This window comes from Manis pentadactyla, chromosome 4 (genome assembly GCF_030020395.1).
Source record: "Manis pentadactyla isolate mManPen7 chromosome 4, mManPen7.hap1, whole genome shotgun sequence".
NCBI classification, from domain to species: domain Eukaryota; kingdom Metazoa; phylum Chordata; class Mammalia; order Pholidota; family Manidae; genus Manis; species Manis pentadactyla.
The window spans coordinates 158,392,977-158,414,867 of record NC_080022.1 but is presented as its reverse complement, the minus strand read 5'-3'; the positions used below and the strand labels follow the sequence as shown (position 1 = coordinate 158,414,867).

At 45.9% G+C, this 21,891-nt stretch overlaps 1 protein-coding gene across 1 annotated transcript; it reads right to left on the bottom strand.

Moving 5' to 3' along the window:
• Positions 1 to 5,596: 5,596 nt before the first annotated feature.
• Positions 5,597 to 8,032, bottom strand: LOC130683258 (pleckstrin homology domain-containing family M member 1-like). Its single transcript, XM_057499517.1, has 2 exons — positions 7,545 to 8,032; positions 5,597 to 5,861 (listed from the first exon to the last, which is right to left on the bottom strand). Exons 1-2 carry the CDS (start codon positions 7,724 to 7,726, stop codon positions 5,597 to 5,599), a joined length of 447 nt encoding a protein of 148 aa, XP_057355500.1. The 5' UTR covers positions 7,727 to 8,032.
• Between the last annotated feature and the right edge of the window lie 13,859 nt (positions 8,033 to 21,891).

Below are 21,891 nucleotides of genomic sequence, written 5' to 3'. Positions count from 1 at the left end.
TACTTCCTCTTACAGCTGCCTTCGCTGCATCTCACAGAAGTTGTGGTGTTGAGCAGTTTTCATTTGTCTCCATATATTGCTTGATCTCTGTTTTAATTTGGTCATTGATCCATTGACTGTTTAGGAGCATTTTGTTAAGCCTCCATGTGTTTATGGGCTTTTTTGTTTTCTTTGTACAATTTATTTCTAGTTTCATACTTTGGTGATCTGAGAAGTTGGTTAGCACAATTTCAATCTTTTTAATTTACTGAGGCTCTTTTTGTGGCCCAGTATGGATCTATTCTGGAAAATGTTCCATGTGCACTTGAGAAGAATGTGTATCCTGCTGCTTTTGGGTGAAGTGTTCTATAGATGTGTTAGGTCCGTCTGTTGTAATGTGTCATTCAGTGCCTCTGTCTCCTTACTTACTTTCTGTCTGGTTGATCTATCCTTTGGAGTGAGTGGTGTGTTGAAGTCTCCTAAAATGAATGCATTGCATTCTGTTTCCCCCTTTAATTCTGTTAGTATTTGTTTCACATCTTTAGGTGTTCCTATGTTGGGTGCATATTTATTTATAATGGTTATATCCTCTTGTTCGACTGACCCTTTTGTCATTATGTAATATTCTTCTTTGCCTCTTGTTACTTTCTTTGTTTTGAAGTCTATTTTGTCTGATACAAGTACTGCAACTCCTGCCTTTTATTCTCTATTATTTGCATGAAATATCTTTTTCCATCTCTTCACTTTTAGTCTGTGTATGTGTTTGGGTTTGAAGTGAGTCTCTTGTAGGTGGCATATAAATGGGGCTTGTTTTTTTGTCCATTCTGTAACTCTGTGTCTTTTGATTGGTGCCTTTGGTCCATTTACATTCAGGGTGATTATTGACAGATATACACTTATTGCCATTGCAGGCTTTAGATTTGTGGTTACTAAAGGTTTAGGGCAGTTTCTTTACTATCTAACAGTCTAACTTAACTCCCATATTATGCTATTTCAAAGACAATCTAAAGGTTCTTTGGTTTTTTATTTCTCACTTCTTTTTCTTCCTCCTCTATTCTTTATATATTAGGTGTCATATTCTGTAACCCTTGACTCACTTTGTGGGTAGTTGATTTAATTTTGCATTTGCTTAGTAATTAATTGGTCTAATTCCTTTACTGTGGTTTTATTTTCTCTGGTGATACCTATTTAGACTGAGGGGCACTTCCACCTAGAGCAGTCCCTTTAAAATACACTGAAGAGATGGTTTGTGGGAGGTAAATTCCCTCAACTTTTGCTTATCTGGAAATTGTTTAATCCCTGTTTCAAATTTAAATGATAATCTTGCCTGGGTAGAGTATTCTTGGTTCATGGCCCTTCTGTTTCATTGCATTGCATATACCATGCCACTCCCTTGTGGCCTGTAATGTTTTTGCTGAGAAGTCTGATGATAGCCTGATGGGCTTTCCTTTGTATGTGATCTGTTTCTCTCTCAGGCTGCTTTTAATATTCTGTCCTTGTCCTTGATCTTTGCCATTTGCCATTTTAATTATTATATGTCTTGGTGCTGTTTTCCCTGGGCGCCTTGTGGTTGGGAGATCTCTGCACTAACATGACCTGAGAGACTAATTCCTTCCCCAGATTGGGGGAGTTTTCAGTAATTATTTCCTCAAGGACACTTTCTATCCCTTTTTCTCTCTCTTCTTCTGGAATCCCTAGAATGTGAATATTGTTCCATTTGTATTGGTCACACAGTTCTCTTATTATTCTTTCATTCCTAGAGATCCTTTTTTTCTTCTGTGCTTCTGCTTCTTTGTTTTCCTGTTCTCTAATTTCTGTTTCATTTACCATGTCCTTTACCTGCTTTTAAATCCCTCCATTGTATGTTTCATTTCAGGTATTGTATTTTTCAAAGTTTCTGTCTCTTTAAGTCATCCTTGAGATCTTGGCTATCTTCTGTAGCTCTGTGAGAATGTTTATGATTTTTATTTTGAAATATTTATCAAGAAGATCGGTGATTTCATTTTCACTTAGCCCTCTTTCTGGTGTTTGATGGATTCTGGTTTACATAAGATTCTTTTGCCAGTTCATATTTCTAATGATTACTATGGAATAGTATCTTTTTATAGGCAGTGCCCTGTAGTGCCCAGAAGCTCTACTGTGTGGAGCTGCCCAGCACCTGGATCGATGACGGTGGTCACAGGCTGGTGGTGCCAGCACCTACTGGGAGGAAAGAGCTCTTTCCTGCTTCCTGGATGCAGTGCCTGCCTCAACTTCCAGGTCCACTGGGCCAAGCATGCAGGGAGGAGCCTCTGCGTTATGCCCCTGTAGCTGCCATAGGTGGAGACGCCCTCTGGCTGGCTTGGCGCAAAGGCGGCGGGGGCAGCAGACCGGCGCCTACTGGGAGGAAGGAGCATCAGGTTGCGTCTTGCAGGGTGGGGCCTTGGGGCTGTGTTTTCAGCCTGGGGGATGGAGCATCTCAAGCTTCTGAAAGTTGCCATCCTGCTGGGCTGAGTGTGCCAGGATGATTTTGTTCACCTGTCCTTTCTCCTGAGTAGTAAACTCCATGTAATCCTTGCCCTTTTAGCAGCCTTCTCACTGTTGGGAAGTTTTTCAAAGTGCCTGCCTTTCTTTTGTCCTGGAACAGCCAGTTGTGGGTACCTGTCCTCCTCAAGCAGCTGAAATCTGTCTCTCAGTATTCCGCCTGTTTTTGCTTTCCAACCCCTCTAATATCCAGAGCACCATGTAATGTGGTTCATGCTCCCATAGCAGATCTCCAGGAGTGGTTGTTTAGCAGTCCTGGGTTTCTCCTCCTTCCCCACTCTGTTTCTTTTCCTCCTGCCTGTGACCTGGTGTTGAGGGGAGGGCTTGGGTCCCAGAGATCGTAGCTTTCCTACTTCACCCTTTTCTGTGAGGTCTTTTCTTTTCCCCAAACGTAGGCAGTCTGTTGCAATTTTCAGGTCGCTCTTTCAGGATTAGTTGTATTTGCTGTATTTTTGTGTCATACGTGGTTTGGGGAGGAGCTTTCTGCCTCAGCTCTCATGCCGCCATGTTTTTCCAGATCCTCCTGAGTCCACGTTCTTAACCACTGGCCTGTATCGAGGCTTCTTGGTAATAATTATAATTCAGACCCAACACACACAAAAGAAGCTATTAAGGGCGGTCAGTCTTCTATTCACAAGGAAAACTGCAATTTGGTTTTATAAAACATTACATTAATACATTTTGCCTGGAATTTTCTGGTTTTTTTGAACTTTAATTTGTAGGTGTTTTCATTTTATAGTTGTAAGACTTAGAAGCACAAGATACTTATGCCTCATTTTAAGATACATTTAAGTACTACAATAAAATAACTTAACTCTCACATGTTGTGACAGTCTTTACCCTTAAAACACACACTCCAAGAAATGGTGGTCTCTGTGGATGCTCTAAGACTAACTTCAAGCCTCCCCTGAGGATTGATGGGGCTGTGTGTATGTCTGTGTATTTAGGGTTTGTGGGCTCCTCAATCACTGTGCAGTGCTGGTCTGAACATCCTGATCCTCTTCCCTTGAGTTCCCCATAACAGACAGACAACGCTGCCCAAACAGGGTGAATGGTCACTGACTCAATGTACTTAAGCTGGAAATTTCCAATCATGAGACTCATAAAAGATAAAGGCAAGACACATGTCAAAGAGAAGGGTGGCTGGTGTATGGGAGGACAGAGCGACGACAAGGAGCTAAAATGAGTGAATGAGCTGAAGTCACAGCACGAGCCCAGCCATCTCTGGGGCAGGGACTGCTCCTTCCCAACATGGTATATCGAGATTCTTCCATTTGCCATTTATAGGTCTGTTCGAGAGGCTCAGTGCTCAGAAGCTGTTTCTGGGGCCTACCAGAAGTTCTTATGTGTGCAGCTCACTACCAGGCAAGTGATGTAATTCTCAAATAGCCCTCTGAGGGAATCCAATTTTAGAGAAACAGAACCTCAGAAAGAGTCAGCAATCTGTCTGACACTGCTGGACTTGTAAGTGGTGAAATGGGGCTTAAAACTAGACCTGCTCCAAGCCAGGCTATAGCACCACTAATCCTGGTGTTATTCCCCTACTAGGTGGGAACCCTGTAAAGACTTAGACTAAGCAGGGGTAGGGGGCCAGCAGGAGCAGCAAAGAAGGTCCTCGACATAGGCTGATGGAACATGGGTCCAAATAAAGAAGTGCTTAATAAAAGGTTATCATTTTTTATCTACTAAAATCAGCAAATATCCAGAAGTTTGATAATATTTTCTGTTGACAAGGCTGAGAGGACACATGTACATTCCTTATGGAGTGTAAGTAGGCAATTATCTGAAAATTACAGATTTATCCTTTGGCCCAACAATTTTGTTTTGGGGAATTTAGTGAACACAGATACTTGAACATAGAACTAAAAGACCATGTACACAAGGTTATTTATAGAAAAAGTGAACTCCAATGTATATTAAGTACAGGGCTAATTAAATGAAAAGGTATGTTAATACAATGGAAAAATATGCAATAGAAAAACAAAATGCAGCAGCTCTGATATGAAAAGCTCCTCCAGTATGCAGTGTGGAATAGTGTAGTGATACTAGCCTTGGTGGTAAAGGGAATAAGAAATAAATTTTTTAAATCTCTATATTCATATTTGTAGATGTATTTACAAACACTGAAAGAATATGCAAGAAATTAATAATTATGGTTATAGGGTGGGGAAGACTTTTAACTGTATACATTTTAGACTTTTTTAACCATAAAAATAGATTATCTGTTCAAAAATTAATGTTAAAAATCCCACATGGAGAAGGCTCCGCCCAGGCTCCCTCCACCACACTCATGTGGCCTCATTTGCCTACCACCTCCCCAGGCACCCTTCAGGGTTTGAGTCTTCCAGGAGGTCTCTGTGTGTTCACAGGTCACCCTTATGCATTATGCTTCATTGTACTTTTTGGAAGTCGTAACTACAGCTCTGAACTATTAGCTTCCTTCCCTCCAGATGAAGATGGCAATATTTACACTGAGTCTCACAGAGATTAACTTGAACCAGCTCTGAGCCCTGTCTGGATACATTCTCTCACTGCCCCCATGTTGCCTCCAGTTACAGGGGCCAGCAATTCCAGTCCCTGAGGAAGAGAGACAATGTCTCTTTGTCTTATTCCCTTACAGAGGTCAGTGCTTGGGGACACACAATTCCATCTACAGGAAGGAAGGGAGAGAAAGAGGGAGAGAAGAAAGAAGGAAGGGAGATGAGAGGAAAGGAGTGGGAGAGGGTACACGCTCCTGCAGAGATGAGCCTGAATTCACAGCATTTGTTGCTCCCAGGTCTGAGTAGTAGGATATGGGATTCTTGGAATAGTCTGGACTCTGGGAGCCATTCTCTTGGAGTTGGCAGCTGTCAGAGTTTATGCTGCAAGACAGCTGGGATGAGCTAGCCATGTCCAGGCTGAGGGATGAGGCAGTGAGCTTCTTGTTCTGCCAGATCTTGTGGCCTGAGTGCTGGACTTCGATGTCCTCCAAGCCTGAGGAATGGGAAACTGAATCCAGGGACTCCTTCTGCTGTAGTTCCATCCCAGAGGCAGTGAGGGGGTCGAGCTCAGAGAGAGGACAAAGCCCAGAGAGAGCAGTGGGGTAAGTGTCCTCTCATTTAAGATGACGGACTTGTAGGAGAGTTTGAAAGACCAAAGAGGTCAGTCTCTGCAGGAAGCTGAGGAGGAACTCACCTTCCTTGGCGTCCCGAAGCAGGGCTGTGGGCTGACAGTACTCCCACAGCCCGGCCTGCTCCTGGAGGAGCAGTTTCAGGTAGCCCTCCATCAGGCCGTCGTTCAGGGCCAGCCGCAGCCAGGCCTGGCAGGGGCCCACACCCGTGCTGACAAAGATCGGGTGCTCCAGTTCCGAGATGATGTGTCTGGGAATGGGGAGAACAGACTTGTTTCAAGGAAGGCCTTCAAATCACTGAGATGTCATTTTATCCACTGGTTAGCAAGAACCAATAATAACTACAAATATATACAAACATGAAAAATTATTGGATAATAGTGTTCTCATTTAGAATCTAGAAATATTAAGCTATAACCCCCAACTTTTTGAGGTTGGTATCATGAAGGATAATTGCCATTATTACAAGTACCTGTTGGGCTCCTGACATCATCTGTTCATCCAGGACATGTTTGCTGAGTGTAAGATCCTCAGAGCTGCGAACACACGGTAAAGACATGGTCCTCACCCTCAATCCAGGTAACTGCCTTTCTACTGAGGTGAGCCCTGTCAGTAGAGCTGAGGTGGCGGCTGGGCAATCATTTCTGGGTTGGAGTAAGAAAAATGCCCTCAATAGGGCAGTATCTCAGCTGTGCCTTGAGGGATTTCAAGAGGTAAAGATGGAAGGAGAACCTTCTAGACACAAGAGACTGGCAGAAAAGACATAAAGGGTAAGAAAGCAACAGATCTGTAACAGGAGTGTTGAATGCTCCAATCACAACATGGGGAGGAAGAATGGGTGATTTGGTTGCAAAGCCAGGTAATGCAGGGTCTTGAGTAACAAACTGGTGAGGCAAAGTGGGGCACAGTCCCCACATCTGGCTGTGCATCAGAATCACCTGGGGAACATGGTTAAGATACAGATTCTGTGGCCCCAACCTAGCGAATCAGATTCCACCCTAACATTTGGGAGCCTGGGGGCTACAGAGTTTTGCACAGGGGAGCAGCTTGACCATAGTTATGCAGACTTAAGGGTGGGTGGCTCTGGATAAGATCAGACCCCACATGTACCAAACTCAGTTCCTAAATGCCTTGGTCTGCTGTAAATGTCCCTCCTCTGACTTCCACAGGACCCCATGTGTCTCCTCCATGGGGATGCAGACCGTGCCGTACAGGACTCTGTGACTGAGCTCCCGTTAGCATGAGCGTAAGCGTAAGCTCAGTATATGCTGATGAGCTGACTGACCTAAGGAAAGAGAATGAGATAAGAGGAACTATTAGAAAACCACTGTCACCCAGGAGTGAAGTGAGAACCTGAGGTAGGGCAGTGGCAGCAGGCACAGCAAGGGAAATAGAGGCCGATAAGGCACCCTGGGGCTAAGGGTGGCAGACAATAGCCCTCAAGGCACAGTGCCAGCTCTTTGCTCCAAGCCCAGGCAGTTAGAGGCAGGGTCACAAACACAAGTGTCCCAGGGTAAATATTCAGATATTCAACCTGCATTCCACTCTTCTTAATTTTGAGTATAATACTTAGCACAGATGTTCAAACATTCTAAGGCAGGGGCAACAAATTTCTTTGATAAAGGGCCAGATAATGAAGATTTTAGGCCTTGCAGGCCACCTAACCTCTGTTGCAAATACCTAACTCTGCCACAGCATGGTAAAAAGGCCACTCCTGCTAACAGCAACCAGTCCAGGGGCTTGAAGCAGCCCAGGCTGTTGCCTGAGGCCCAAGCAGTTCATGAGACCTGGTCTAACACTGGCCCTACCTCGGCCATCTCTACTCTAGAGTGCAGTGCATCTCTGACCACTTTCCTGCAGCGCTGGAGAGGAAGAGCCCCAGGTCCCACTCTGAAACTCCTCCCCAAAGCAAGGCCTCCCCAGCTGACCTCACTTGTGGGTGACAGCTTTCAGGAGGGACCAGATGACAGGCTGAGGCAGAGGCTTCTGGGGGGTGCTTTTCTCCCTCTTCCCCCCAGCCTCAGCTTGGATGTGCTTGGTGTGCCAGCCATGGATAAATACGGCCTCTAAGGTGCTGCACATGGTATTGGCATCTCCGTCTTCGCTAGTCACCATTGTGTCCGAGGACACATAGTGCTTGTGCAACGACTTCACAGTTCCCACTAGCTTCTTCTTGATGACCTAGGCTGTGCCAGACAGAACATGGGCCTTTAGAAGATCCTATGGCAACCCCTGGAACGTAACTCTGCCTGTCACCAAATACGTGCACACCCATGTGTGTATACATGAATGCATGTGTTTATATAGCAAACTAGCACATTTTATAATTATAGAAAACAAAGATAAAGCATAAATAAAAAGGGAGAATCACCCACTTATATCACACAGATGTACTGCTGTTATTTTTTACAAAGATATTTGTGTATTTTTTTTAACTGCACTTCAGTGAGCGATGGCCATATAAATCTTGTGTTTAAACATTGGCTCCATCATAGTTAGAGCTACAGGAGCTTGGGTGTAATCCATCAGGAACAGCAGTGAGGCTTTCCACCTTATTTACATAACCAAGATTCTGCAGAGATATTACAAGCCAAGAGGCAAAAAGTGCTGCTTCACAATAAAAACATGCAGAAAATGATCTACATTAAGAAAGACCTCAGGCCTGGCAGTCACAGGCCTCAGTTCAGTCAACAGCTGGATCACCTCAGACATTTCGCTTGACCTCTCTGAGCTTCAATTTCCTGATCTATTAAATGAAGACACTACTTCCCGATCTACTGCACTTTGAGGCAGGATTAGGTTTTTATCATCCTGTCCTCAACACTAGGCATGGTTCCCAGAACAAATAAGTACCCAATAAATGTTTGTTAAATGAGGAAGTTATAAAATATACATAAAGTCCTTTGGAAATATAAAGACAGTTCTATCATAATATAAGCATGTCAGGCTTAACCTACATGTTTGAAAAGGACTAGAAAGAATGCAGAAAAAATGGTTTGAATTTTTAGGTGACAGGATTATGGATATTTTACTGTTTATTTTTATTTTAGCCCAAACAGTTCCTTGTAATGTTCTTTGAAAATTTACATGTTCTTTTTTTATAACAGCTTTAATGAGATATAATTTACATAGCATAAAATTCACTCATTTAAAGTACACAGTTCAATGGGTTTTAGTATATTCACTGAATTGTGCAACCATCACCCCTATCCAATTTGCAAACATTTCCATTGCTCCAGAAAGAAACATGTATCCCTTAGCAGCCACTCCCTCGTCCCCTTTCCCCAGCCCCTGGCAACCACTCATCTACTTCCAGTCTCTGTGGATTTGCCTATTTTGAACCTTTCATAGACATGGAATCATACAGTCATGTGGCCTTTGTGTCTGGCTTCCTTCACTTGCTTTGTCTTCAGAGATCATCCATGTTGTACATGTATCAGTACTTCATTCCTTCTGACTGCTGAATAATATTCCATTGCATAGATATACCACCTCTTATTTATCCATTGGACACTTGGGTTGTTCCCACTTTTGGCTGCAAGGCTGCTATGAACATTCACACATGAGTTATTGTGTGGACATATATTTTCAATTCTCTTGGATATATACCTAGGAGTGGAATTGCTAGATCATATGTAACTCTTAAGTTTAACTTTTTGAGAAACTATCAAACATCTGTCCACAATGGCTGCACTATTTTACATTCTCATCAGCAGTGTATGAGGGTTCCAATTTCTCCACAACCCTACCAACACTTACTATCATCTGCCATTTTGATAACAGTCATCCTGGTGGGTGTGCGGATGTATCTCACTGTGATTTTGATTTGCTTTTGTCAAATACCTAATGATGTTGACCATGTTTTCATGTACTTATTGGTCATTTGTATATCTTCTTTGGAGAAATCCTTGGTCTTCAGATAACCTATGTTAAATCCCCAGTGTTTTTTATGAATTTCCATTTTATCACCAATTAGATGATCTAGAAAGGGCAGGATCTCCACAGAACCTGCTTCTGTTTTAACTCTTTCTCAACCCGAGGCCTCATTCAGGAAAGGGCCGATTCATTTCAAAGGAAGAAAAACCAGTGAAATGGCTGTCCTGTGCATCCCTTCCCCACCTCTGATGCTCCTTTGCCACCTACCAGGATGGCAGCCCAGGGGTCCAGTTCATTTTCCACCACTGAGAGCATCTTCACTCATATAGTAGCTCCCTTGGTGAACCACACTGACAACTGCAGAGACCAAAGGCAGCCATGTGAGCCAGCTCCCAACTCAACACCCCCCGCCAGTCCCCTCTCTACCCACAGCAGCTGGCAGGTCAGCCATCTTACTCAGAATGCAACTGAAAGACTGTGGGATACAAAAGTAAAAACCAAGAGTGGATTTTAAGGATGAAAACAAAGTCTGAGGGCCAGGATCCTGGGAAGTGAGGAGAATAGGCAAAGAATGCTACTGCCAAAGTGAGTGTGCGCAAGTAGCTGAAGTCAGTACACAGGTGAACCCCTGAGGACGACTGGCTCCTTCCTGGTGGTGGCTGAGCCTGGGGGCTGCTGACTGGCTGGGCCCAGCCCCAGCAACCTGGACAGATAGGGACTAGGCAGGCACATTCCCATCTGAACAAATCTCTAGTGATTTGTTTAGTGATTGTCTGGTGATTTCTAGTGATAGTTACTGCTGTGTCTGCTCTCAAAAACTCAAGGCTGAAAGAAGAAACCAAGGGATGCTAAATGGGTTTTGTACCCTTACATATTGCCTCATTCATTCCTCATAAGCCTTATGTTCCAGAATTCCTCTTCCCTCAGCCAGTCACAAGGCCAGGCCCCCTGAGGAGCTTGGACCTCAACAACTTGGATAATAGCTTGGGTCCATTAAGGCCTCTGTTAATGAATAACTAGAAATAATAGAGTATTCATTAGAGGGAGGGAGGCTTCTCAGTGGGCCGCAGTAAGTAAGCCTGGCCAAGGAGTGCTGTTCTGTTATCTCTATCTGACAGGTTAGAAGTAGAAGCTGACTCAGGTCAAGGAACTTCCTGAGATCCCAGGGCTGGTAAGTGGGGGACTCCACCACCCACTACCAAAATGAGGCCAACTCCAGCTCCAGGAAATCCCCAGACTCCTGAGTGAGTGCAATCACCTCCCTTCCAAAGAGGCAGTGTGAGCTAAGAGGTTGGGGGATGGAGCAGGGGGACTAGGAGGAGGGCTCCTGTGGGCAAAATTGCAATATTTCCAGAATCTCTCAGCCTGGCTTTAGCGCATCTCCATATCAACAGGTGTTTCCTAGGGGTGGAGAGAAGTAGTTCATCTCCATATCAACCGGTATTACATGAGCTAGCAGGGCTCATCCGGACCAGAGAGTTTGGGGGGAGTATTGGCTCATTTCTGCCACAGCAGCAGGAGAGAGAGAGAGACGCAGGATGACTGCTTGTAAGCAATAAACGAGCTTTAAACTTTATTTCTCCCTTTGACTGATTTCGGTTTCAAAGGTAGTTTGCCCCTGGGTTTTCCCTCCCTGGAGTTACAGCTCCTCAGCTGGGAGCCTGCGTGAGGGGGTGCAAGCCAACGCAAAGGTCAATCGGGCGGGGAAGGTTTACTGACCAGCAGAGCATGAGGTTTGGAAATGAGAGAAGCAGGGTGGTCCTAAATGGTGGAAGATGCTCCCATTCAACCCCCGGCCTCTGGAGCTGGCAGAGCCAACCACCCTCAGTAAGGACATGCAGAAGGACTGAGGTGTGTGTGGAGGAGGCCCCTGCAGGCCCAGCTCTGGTGAGGGCGTGGCAGACCTCCACAAACAGCACTGGCCCTGGGCCCCAGCACCTGACTGCCTCACCCTTCTCCCCACTCCCCACTCCCAGGGATCCTACCCAGGATTCTCGGGGCCCTCCTCTGGGGACCAGCTCCACACTCACACTCTGGCCACCAGGGCAGCAGGAATCAGGGCACGTGCCGCAGTCAGAGTCCTTCCTGAAAATGTGCCTCATCCTGGAGGCTGGGTTCCTTCAAGGCTACTGTGTGCAGCCCACCATGACCTTGGGCTCCAGTCTTTCATAAGTTTCAGTGGCCTAACGTCTCCCCTCAGGCCTGCCCTTCTAGTCCCAGCCTTAAGTTCCAAAATTCCTCTTCCTTCAGCCAGTCACAAGGCCAGGTCCCCTGAGGAGCTTAGACCTCAACAACTTGGATAATAGCCTGGGTCCATTAAGGCCTCCTTAATGAATTAACTAGAAATAATAGAGTATTCATTAGATGGAGGGAGGCTTCTCAGTCAGTGGGCACAGTAAGTAAGTCTGCAAAAATCCAGAGTCAACTGACACTGAGATGGGCTACACAAGGGACAAGTAACTGTCCCCTAAAAGAAAGTATCATAAAGGCCACAGTGTGACTGACAACAGCACAGAGGAGTCAAGGAGAAGGGCCACTTGACAGTTCACAAACTAGGACTGAGGCTTCGGGGTTCAGGCCACAGTCCAGGGCATACCTTTCGGTATAGGAAGCCAAATCACCCTATGTATGTCTGTTCCATAATGCTTCAGGGAGGCGGGCAAGTGGCTCAGAGGTGAAATCTGACAGTCTCTGGGGAGAACTCCCCAGTGTAAGCAGAACAGGGCTTTGGGGCTCCTGGCTGCCCTGGGTCAGCGCTCCATCATTCCCTGGGTGGCCCAGACCCCCAGTCTGCCATCCTATGGGACTGGTTTCACTTCCTGTCCTCAGAACACTCTTCATTGACACCAAGAACAAAACCAAAGGGAGGTGGGGCTTCAAGGACACCTAGGCTGCAGAGAGGAAGGAGAGAACGTGGTAACACTGCCAAAGGGCCCTTCTAGCACCACAGGTGGAGTCTAGCAGAAAAGGGGATTTCTGTCTGCCCTTCAGGAAACTGCACCACACCAAGCCTACCTTTACCCCTAAATATCGCATTCACCCTGTTGACATAGTTCTCAAGCTTCTCTGACCTCGTTCTCTAATCTAATTCCCACAACAGTCCTGTCAGAGGAGGAGGGTTATCCCTGATTTAGAGAAAACAGGCTCAGCAGGGACACACTTCTCTGGTTTCCTCATTCCAAGTCCTGAGCCTTTTGCCAAATCCAACTGCCTCAGGTCCTTAGAGTTTCAGGCAAACCAATTATTATATATATATATTTACACTCTCCAGAGGCACCTGGAAGCTCCATTTTATCAAAGAAGGCCTAAAGCTAACAAGAAATAATTTTGCCATCAGATCTGTAACCCTGACCAGCCGCACCCAGGTCCTTTCCATGGTACCCAAGTTTCAGAGCTGCTCTATCTTAAATGTTCTAACACAGGAAGGAGTTGTTCTGGTTGCTTTCTTCATTATACTGACTGGCCTCCATACATGTCCAATTCCACTTCCTCCAGGGACTAAGGAAGAAAGGGGAAGAATGGCTTAGGTGAGATCTACATTAAAACAAGAAATGGATGATCTGGTTTCATGGCTTCTGAAATACATCATCTATCAGTAAACAGCAACCTCTTCTCCTTGGAGACTCCTCAGTCATTCCCAAAGTCTCCTCTCCTATACTGTTCAGAACAGCCTGGCATTTAAGATACCCAGCTGCTGTACCAATTAATGAGTCATGGTTTTCAGTTGGGAAAAAATGACAGTTATCTTCTGATTTGGAAAGACAGCAGATCTTTCAGACATGCGTGTTGCATGTGCAAAGAGTGCTCAGTCCACCTGAAGAACGTTGGGATTTCTAGACAAGTGTCCTGTGAGGACAGTGGATGGTGGTGGTTGGGGGAACTAGGCCCTTGAAGCAACTGAATACCAGCTGGAAAGTGAGAAACTTCTTCTAGCTTGTGATTTCCAAAGAGAAACCCTTGACCCAGGGGAGCTCCTTGAGATCCCTGGGCATGCTCCTGGTACTGGCCCATCAGCCCTGGGGTCACTAAGCCCTTCACCAAGGGCTAGTGGGTGAAGCCAGAAATGTGAAGTCAGTAAACAATGACTATCTTTCTCCCCTCCTTCTTTCCATCCAAAACACCCATCTCCCCCATATTCTTGTCTCAAGTCCCTTAGGACCAAACTCTGAATGAGTGAAAACAGGAACTTTGCCTGACTCAGTAACCATTGCATTTCTAGTGCCTAGACCAGTGCATGGCACACTTGCTGAAATAACTTACAAATAAAGTAAAACTAAGGCTCGGGGCAAGTATTTCCATTTCACAGACTGTGGGAAGTTGGGGTATATAGGCCTTCAGTGGTGGGGCCACTGAGAAACTCCTTCCATTAAGCCAAGTTGCCAGCAGGCTGAAAACTGTTCAGGTAAGTTACACCCAGATGGGGGGATACTGAAGGTAGGAGGCCATTCAGTTTTCAAAGACATGACACTTATTCATGGCAGAGACAGGGGGTCCTCTTTAGGGCCATTTACAATTTTGTCCATACAGCTAACCCTCTGGAGCCCGTTGCCAGAATCTGGAGGGGCTGTGCACCCAAAAAGCCCAGGAGATTATAAATGCTGAGAATGGGCCTGGGCGGCTCAGGAATGTCCCTGTGCCTCAGCAACTCTGAGATAACTCAGCTCTCTCTGTTCTCAGGTAATCAAAATAGTCAAACTCCATGAGGCAGCACCCACGAAAAGAGGAAGCAATTCAACAGCCTCTGTACCCACCTAGGCCTCAGCCTTCCCAGGACCTACTCATATATACTCTTCACAACGTGCAACATTGCCTCTGGCACCCACTGCGTTCCCCGTGGTGTGTTGGGACTAATGCACAATCAGGTCCCACTGGGAGGACCACTGGATGAAGGCCCCTTCCAAGTTTCAGGACATGGCTCTGTGACCACAGGCAACTCAATACAGTGGCACTCCCTGAATTTCTCCAGAACATCAGCCAAAAGGAAGTGATGGCTTCTGTTGCCCCAGGCTCAGTGACCTGGGTAAGTGGCCCTCACCTTCGCTGTATTAGGATGACACATACCTTTCCAGCAGCCAGCACAAGTAATTTAATATGAATGCTAGAAACACAATCCCTGGAAACAGGTACAGGGGACCAGACACCCAGCACAAATCCTTGACCCAAGAAACGGGGGGCTCTCTACTTCTATACAATATACCATCTGAGGCTATGCATGCATCAAACTGCTCAGTAACTGCCCAGCTCTGAGCAAGATTTGGGTGCTGGGAGGCAGCTAGTGGAGTTGGCAGAGGAGTCTGCCAACTAAGTCCTCAGATGGAATGGGGGCCATGTCAAGGGAAGAGAGGGCACAGAGCTGGAGTGAAGAGTTAAGGCAGGGACACGGAGACCTCATTTTTCATAAGATTGGGTGACGGCGGTAGGAACTGGGCAGCACGGGTCAGGGGCAGTTTAGCATAGACTTAGGGATGAAGTGTCCTCAGAATGGTTGGAGATGGAAAGAAAGTATTTGGTGGGTTCAGAAGTTAGGAGTTGAATATGAGAGAAGATTATACATATGAAACTTGGGCTACCAAGTTACCAAGTTACCAAGAAACAGTTACCAAGAAAGAGTGAGCTCAGCAGGGCACCTACTTTGGTGGTGGGTCTTACATGAGTGGGACAGAGGTGGGGTGTATAGGATGAGCAGACCTTGGGGAGCTCAGTGGGGGATGGGGGATGGGGAATGGGGTGGGATTAGGATTAGAAAACTGAGCCAGAAAGGGAGAAACCAGAACCGTGGGTCTGGAGGTTTGCGTGAGCATTAGGACTGCCAGAGGGGGTTGAGGGGTGAAGATGAAAGGTGTTCCAGGGCGGTGGAGGGATGTGGCAGAGGTAAGGGTTGGAACTGGGCTAGAGTGGGATCAAGGGTGGGGCTGCATTTACGCGAGGCTGGTGGTGACAGAAGGAGAGTAAGGGCTGGGATCAGGTCACAGGTGCGAGATGGGGCGGACGCACTTGCAAGGGCAGTGCGGGCCGAAGGCTAGGGTCCGAGTGGGCCAGGGCCCCGGGCTTTGGGCTCTGAAGCAGGAGTTTCAAGGCAACCAGGGGTTTGGGGTCACAGAGAGGGCTGGTGGCCCACCGCCTATTCACCTCTCAGCCCCTCCGCTCTTCCGCTGCCCTCCTCGCCGGCGATCCCTATCTCACCAGAGGGAGCGGCGAGGGGCGGAGGCTACTCGGCCGCTGCAGCCGTCAGACCTGCGACCCGACGCAGCGGCCTCCCGGCCACTGACAACAGGAAGTTGTCCGATGCCATCATGACGATTCGACGTCCTGCTCCACCCCCGGCCCATGGAGCCAACCGCAGGGCTGGAAGAGCCGCGGGGCAGGGCCAGAGACCTCGGAAGCCCAAAGGTTCCCAGGTCAGGAACCCACTTGTGGTCAGGGAGATTTGCGACCGCCAGAGCCCGGAGGCGCGTGGAGCCTCGAAGCCACCCGCAGCGGGCAGAACGCATCCTTACTGCTCGCCTCCAGACTAGATGCTGGTTTCTGGGTTGCTGACCTTGCCTGGCCTCAACAACATCTGTGTAACACTGGCGCTGTCACTTGGCCTCCTTCAGTGAAGGTTGCCCACTTGCAAAGTGGGACCACATAATGTCTGCCTTATTTTGACCTCCCTGAAGGCACCAGAGCAGGCCTATTTCAAGAGAAACAAACATGTTTTGACCACACCTTATACCCGGGGAGCTCCTTGAGATCCCTGGGCATGCTCCTGGTACCGGCCCATCAGCCCTGTGAGGCACGAAGCCCAAGGGGTCTGCTGATTCTCATCTAGCCACGTTGTTTCTTTGTTTCCCATGAGAGAAGTGACATTCTTCTTTCAAATGGACACATCCTGCAAAAGCAGGGTGTGTCCTGTCTTGCTTCAGATACTTTACACATGCAGTCTTGGTCAAACTGGAGCCTAAGGCCTACGAGTGGGTGGGGTGGAAAGGTACGGCTATGAGCGGGTCCAGGGGGACTTCGGGGATGGCCACAGGGCTGGCTGGGAAACAGGTCAGTTCTTGGAAGCAAGCTCCACTGGTCTCGGCCAGGAGTCCTGTGTTCACTGAGCCTCTCTGTGAGGAAGATGTCCTCCTATCTCTGGGAAAGGTTAGGGTCCTTTCTGTTCATATCTGGTGCAGCCAAGCATCAGTGACTTGGCACAAGCATGCCCTCCCCGCAAACAGAGCACACAACATCCCTGTTATTCCAAAAAGTTTTTGCCCAGCTGCTGTCTGCAAAAGCTGTGGGAGTCCCACAGAGTAATCTCCTGTTTGCCTTTTTAGGAGACTCCATCTCAGGTCTTCTTACTTCCCAGGCCTCTCCACATCCCTGTGGAGGTTTCAAAGGTATTTTGCCCTGGGATTTTCACTCCGGAGTTACATCTTCACGTTGCACTGCACCCCTTTGTGAAGCTGAATGAAGCCTTGGATCCTGGGGAGGGGGTTGGAATGTGAGAGTAGAGGGGTGAAACAGAGGGGAATGCACACACATGGTGCACATTTCCACAAAACATTTCATCCATGGACCATGAGTCCTCCAGGTACACTCCAGCCAGAAAAAAAATCTCACATTACCATGTAATTTGAACAATAAGAAAGGTGCTTACAAAGTGTTATGGTACCAGAGGAGAGGGGCTGAAGGGTATCCACAGGTGGTGACTTTTGATCTGAGACCTCCAGGTGAGTAGAGGAAAGGGTTGTTGCAGAAGGTACTGACAAAAAAGCATCTGATCAGTAGGAGTGGAGGCTGAGCTCGGGGGACAGTGCACCAAGAGGTGGAGAGGAAGCCAGGAAATAAGAAAAGAGTAAGAGGAGGAGGTCAGAATGGGAGGGAGATAAGGAGGAAAGGGAGAATGCACAGACATGGAGGCCAGTGCAGGAGGGGCCCAAAACATTTGCAAAGGCAGCTCTCAACCCACGGGTCTGTGAGATTTCATGCACCATCCAGAGTTCTTCAAAGCCAGATATGAGAATTGCAGGCATCCGGATTCCCCTGGGATGGGTCCAACTTGGAGAATCCTGAACCCCACCCCAGCACCAGAGAGTCATTTGTCACACTAGGATGGGGTCCAGGAAATTTAGGCTTGACCCTTCCCCTCTTCTGTCCTGTCCTCATCATCGATGGATCGGAAGCACAATAAAATATGAGAATCTCTGCCCTAACCTTACCTAGGAGATGAGGGGTATGGGATTTAACATCTGTGGGAAATAGGGGCTCTGTTTGCCAGGTAGGAATTGTGATTTGTCATCACCAACCACCTGGAAGGTAGGAGACATTGCTGTCCCCACAGTACAGGGAAGAAAACAGGCTAAAGAGAGGTTCAGTAACTTGGGGGCCCACACAACTAATAGATGGTAGAAGCAGGATCCTCCCTCAGCTCTCTGTGATTCTAGTTGGAGCGGTAGCATAGTTCAGTGGTACAGCAAGTGGGCTTTGGAACTAGGAACGCTTAGGGATGAACCCCAGCTCTATCCCACACTGTTTGCTGGTTCTTCCCAGGGCAGCCAGACAGGGGTGGGGCTGAGACAGCTGCCACAGTGTCAGTACTTTTCACAGGCCCCCTTAGATGGTATTGAAGATAGAAACTTCTAAGTGGAATTTTTTTGATGTTCAGAGTAGGGCAGTCAGTCACACCACCCTATGGCCCCTTAGCCTCAGGCAGAGGGGCCAGTGTGTGACTTCAGGAAGTTCCAAAAACTCTCTGAGCCTCAGTTCCTCATCTGTAAACTGGGGAAAATAGTGTACTAAGGACAGTTTCTGGTCTGCAGTAAGCACTCAAAGATGGCTAGCTATTATTATTACAGTTCTGGCTAATTCTCATCTTTCCAGTCTACTCAGGTCCATGGCCTTTAATGGCACTTCCGAGCACTGGAGTGAGATCCTTTCTTTCTTGTTTGAACCCCAGATATATCCTTACTTGGCATCTGATTGAAATCACCAAACTAGTATTAATGCTGCCCTCTCTCTAGACAGTGGAACCGCCAGTGTTCTTGTGGGTTTTGTTGTAGGAAGCTGGTCCTTCCCGTGCTCCTTTCAAAAATGGACTTAAAATCTTTTATTTGTCAACTGTACCTCAATAAAGCTGGGGAAAAAGTTAAGATCACAAAATAATAAACTGCAAAAAACTTTAATTATGCACATAGTTTTGAAATACTGCTAAGTGAAATGAAATGGTGATGAAAGGTGTCCCCGAGCCGTTCCTCCGGACCAGCCCCTCGCCATGCCCATCTATTCCTGGGCTTCAGCTGAAACTTCTGGCGCCCATCTCCACATATCCTGTACATCTGGGTTTTGCTCTATCCACTTTAGACAGTCTTTTGACTTCCTAATGACATAGGCAAGGAGTTAGTTCTTTCACACCCCTGTCCCACTCCATTCTTTTTTTTTTTTTTTTGTAGATAATTATTTTTTTATTGAAGGGTAGTTGACACACGGTATTACATTACATTAGTTTCAGGTGTACAACATAGTAATTCAACATTTATATACATGACAATTCTAGGTACCAGCTATCACCATACCAAGCTGTTACAACATCTTGACTATATTCATTACATCCCGATTACTTATTATTTTACCATTGTAAGTGTATACTTTTTTGTTTGTTTGTTTGTTTGTTTTGTTTGTGAGGGCATCTCTCATATTTATTGATCAAATGGTTGTTAACAACAATAAAATTCTGTATAGGGGAGTCAATGCTCAATGCACAATCATTAATCCACCCCAAGCCTAATTTTCGTCAGTCTCCAATCTTCTGAAGCATAACGAACAAGTTCTTACATGGAGAACAAATTCTTACATAGTGAATAAGTTCTTACATAGTGAACAGTACAAGGGCAACCATCACAGAAACCTTCGGTTTTGCTCATGCATTATGAACTATAAACAGTCAGTTCAAATATGAATACTCATTTGATTTTTATACTTGATTTATATGTGGATACCACATTTCTCTATTATTATTATTTTTAATAAAATGCTGAAGTGGTAGGTAGATACAAGATAAAGGTAGAAAACATAGTTTAGTGTTGTAAGAGAGCAAATGTAGATGATCAAGTGTGTGCCTGTAGACTATGTGTTAATCCAAGCTAGACAAGGGCAATAAAACATCCACGTATGCAGAAGATTTCTCTCAGAACGGGGGGGTGAGGTTCTAAGCCTCACCTCTGTTGATCCCCAATTTCTCACCTGATGGCCCCCCTGCGACTGTGCCTGTCTTAGGTTGTTCCTCCCTTGAGGAATCTTACCTGTCTCTGGCTAACCATCTTCCAGGGCCATACAGGGAAATGTAAAGTTGGTAAGTGAGAGAGAAGCCTTATTGTTTGAAAAGGTTAGCTTTTTACTTCTTTGCAGATTTATGCCCTGTGGCTTCTATGCCCAGCATTTGTCTTGAGGTATCTTTACCACTTGGAAGAATTATGATACTCGGTAAATTTGACATGTGGCACGAGTTCTATTTAAAGGTTGTAATTAGGTAGGAAGAAGAAAAGCTATAGAAGTAGCAGGCGGAAGAAAACATGGGAAGATTGATTATTTCTTTGACATATCTTCTTGTAGAGTAACTTCAGCATGTATAGGTTTTAAGCTACTACTTAAATTGCGCACACACATTAACATAATAGGAGTATAGTTACATAACCAAAGCATACCTGTAATTACCAGCCATCTCCAGTGAAACCAAGAAAACCAGTTAGGCACCTTAGGCATTTGTGAAAACTTATCTATGATATGGTGGATATTGTCCAACTGAACTTGAACAGTCTGAGAGAAATCAGACAAATTAAAACAACCCATTCCTGGGGAATGTTCACATCCCTTATGTTCTTTTAACAGTAGAGAGTCTGTAGTTGTAAGATTTTGGAGTGCTACAATTTGCACTTCTCCTAATTCTTGGTTGAGTTCCAACAGTATAGATCCAGTCAAATTTGTTGTTTTACTGTATGCACAGGCCAGCTTAGATATCTCCTTCCTCATTCCCATGGCAAGTCCAGGAGCTGGTGGGATGAGTGCATCTACAGCTGTAGCAGTGCGTGGATCTTTGTTGGGGTTGTTTGATGATCATCTTCTGGCATGAGTCTTCCCGAGAGTGCAGATGTTGGAAGTTCTTCTTCATATCGTATCTTAGTTCATTTTCGGGGTAGCCCAATTAGGCTTTGATCCTCTGTATAAACACAAACAGACCCTTTGCCTGCACTTTTATATGCCCTTTATACTCCTGTGTAGAACTCATTGGAGGTTACCACACAGGAACTGCCCTTTTTTTTTTTTGTATCACTAATCTACACTTACATGATGAATATTATGTTTACTAGGCTCTCCCCTATACCAGGTCCCCCCTATAAACCCCTTTACAGTCACTGTCCATCAGCATAGCAAAATGTTGTAGAATCTCTACTTGCCTTCTCTGTGTTGTACAGCCCTCCCTTTTCTCCTACTCCCCCATGCATGCTAATCTTAATACCCCCCCTACTTCTCCCCCACCCTTATCCCTCCCTACCCACCCATCCTCCCCAGTCCCTTTCCCTTTGGTACCTGTTAGTCCATTCTTGAGTTCTGTGATTCTGCTGCTGTTTTGTTCCTTCAGTTTTTCCTTTGTTCTTATATTCCACAGATAAGTGAAATCATTTGGTATTTCTCTTTCTCTGCTTGGCTTGTTTCACTGAGCATAATACCCTCCAGCTCCATCCATGTTGCTGCAAATGGTTGGATTTGCCCTTTTCTTATGGCTGAGTAGTATTCCATTGTGTATATGTACCACATCTTCTTTATCCATTCATCTATCGATGGACATTTAGGTTGCTTCCAATTCTTGGCTATTGCAAATAGTGCTGCGATAAACATAGGGGTGCACTGATCTTTCTCATACTTGATTGCTGCATTCTTAGGGTAAATTCCTAGGAGAGCAAATCCTGGGTCAAATGGTAAGTCTGTTTTGAGCATTTTGATGTACCTCCATACTGCTTTCCACAATGGTTGAACTAACTTACATTCCCACCAGCAGTGTAGGAGGGTTCCCCTTTCTCCACAGCCTCGCCAACATTTGTTGTGGTTTGTCTTTTGGATGGCAGCCATCCTTACTGGTGTGAGGTGATACCTCATTGTAGTTTTAATTTGCATTTCTCTGATAATTAGTGATGTGGAGCATCTTTTCATGTGTCTGTTGGCCATCTGTATTTCTTTTTTGTAGAACTGTCTGTTCAGTTCCTCTGCCCATTTTTTAATTGGGTTATTTGTTTTTTGTTTGTTGAGGCGTGTGAGCTCTTTATATATTCTGGACGTCAAGCCTTTATCGGATGTGTCATTTTCAAATATATTCTCCCATACTGTAGGGATCCTTTTTGTTCTATTGATGGTGTCTTTTGCTGTACAGAAGCTTTTCAGCT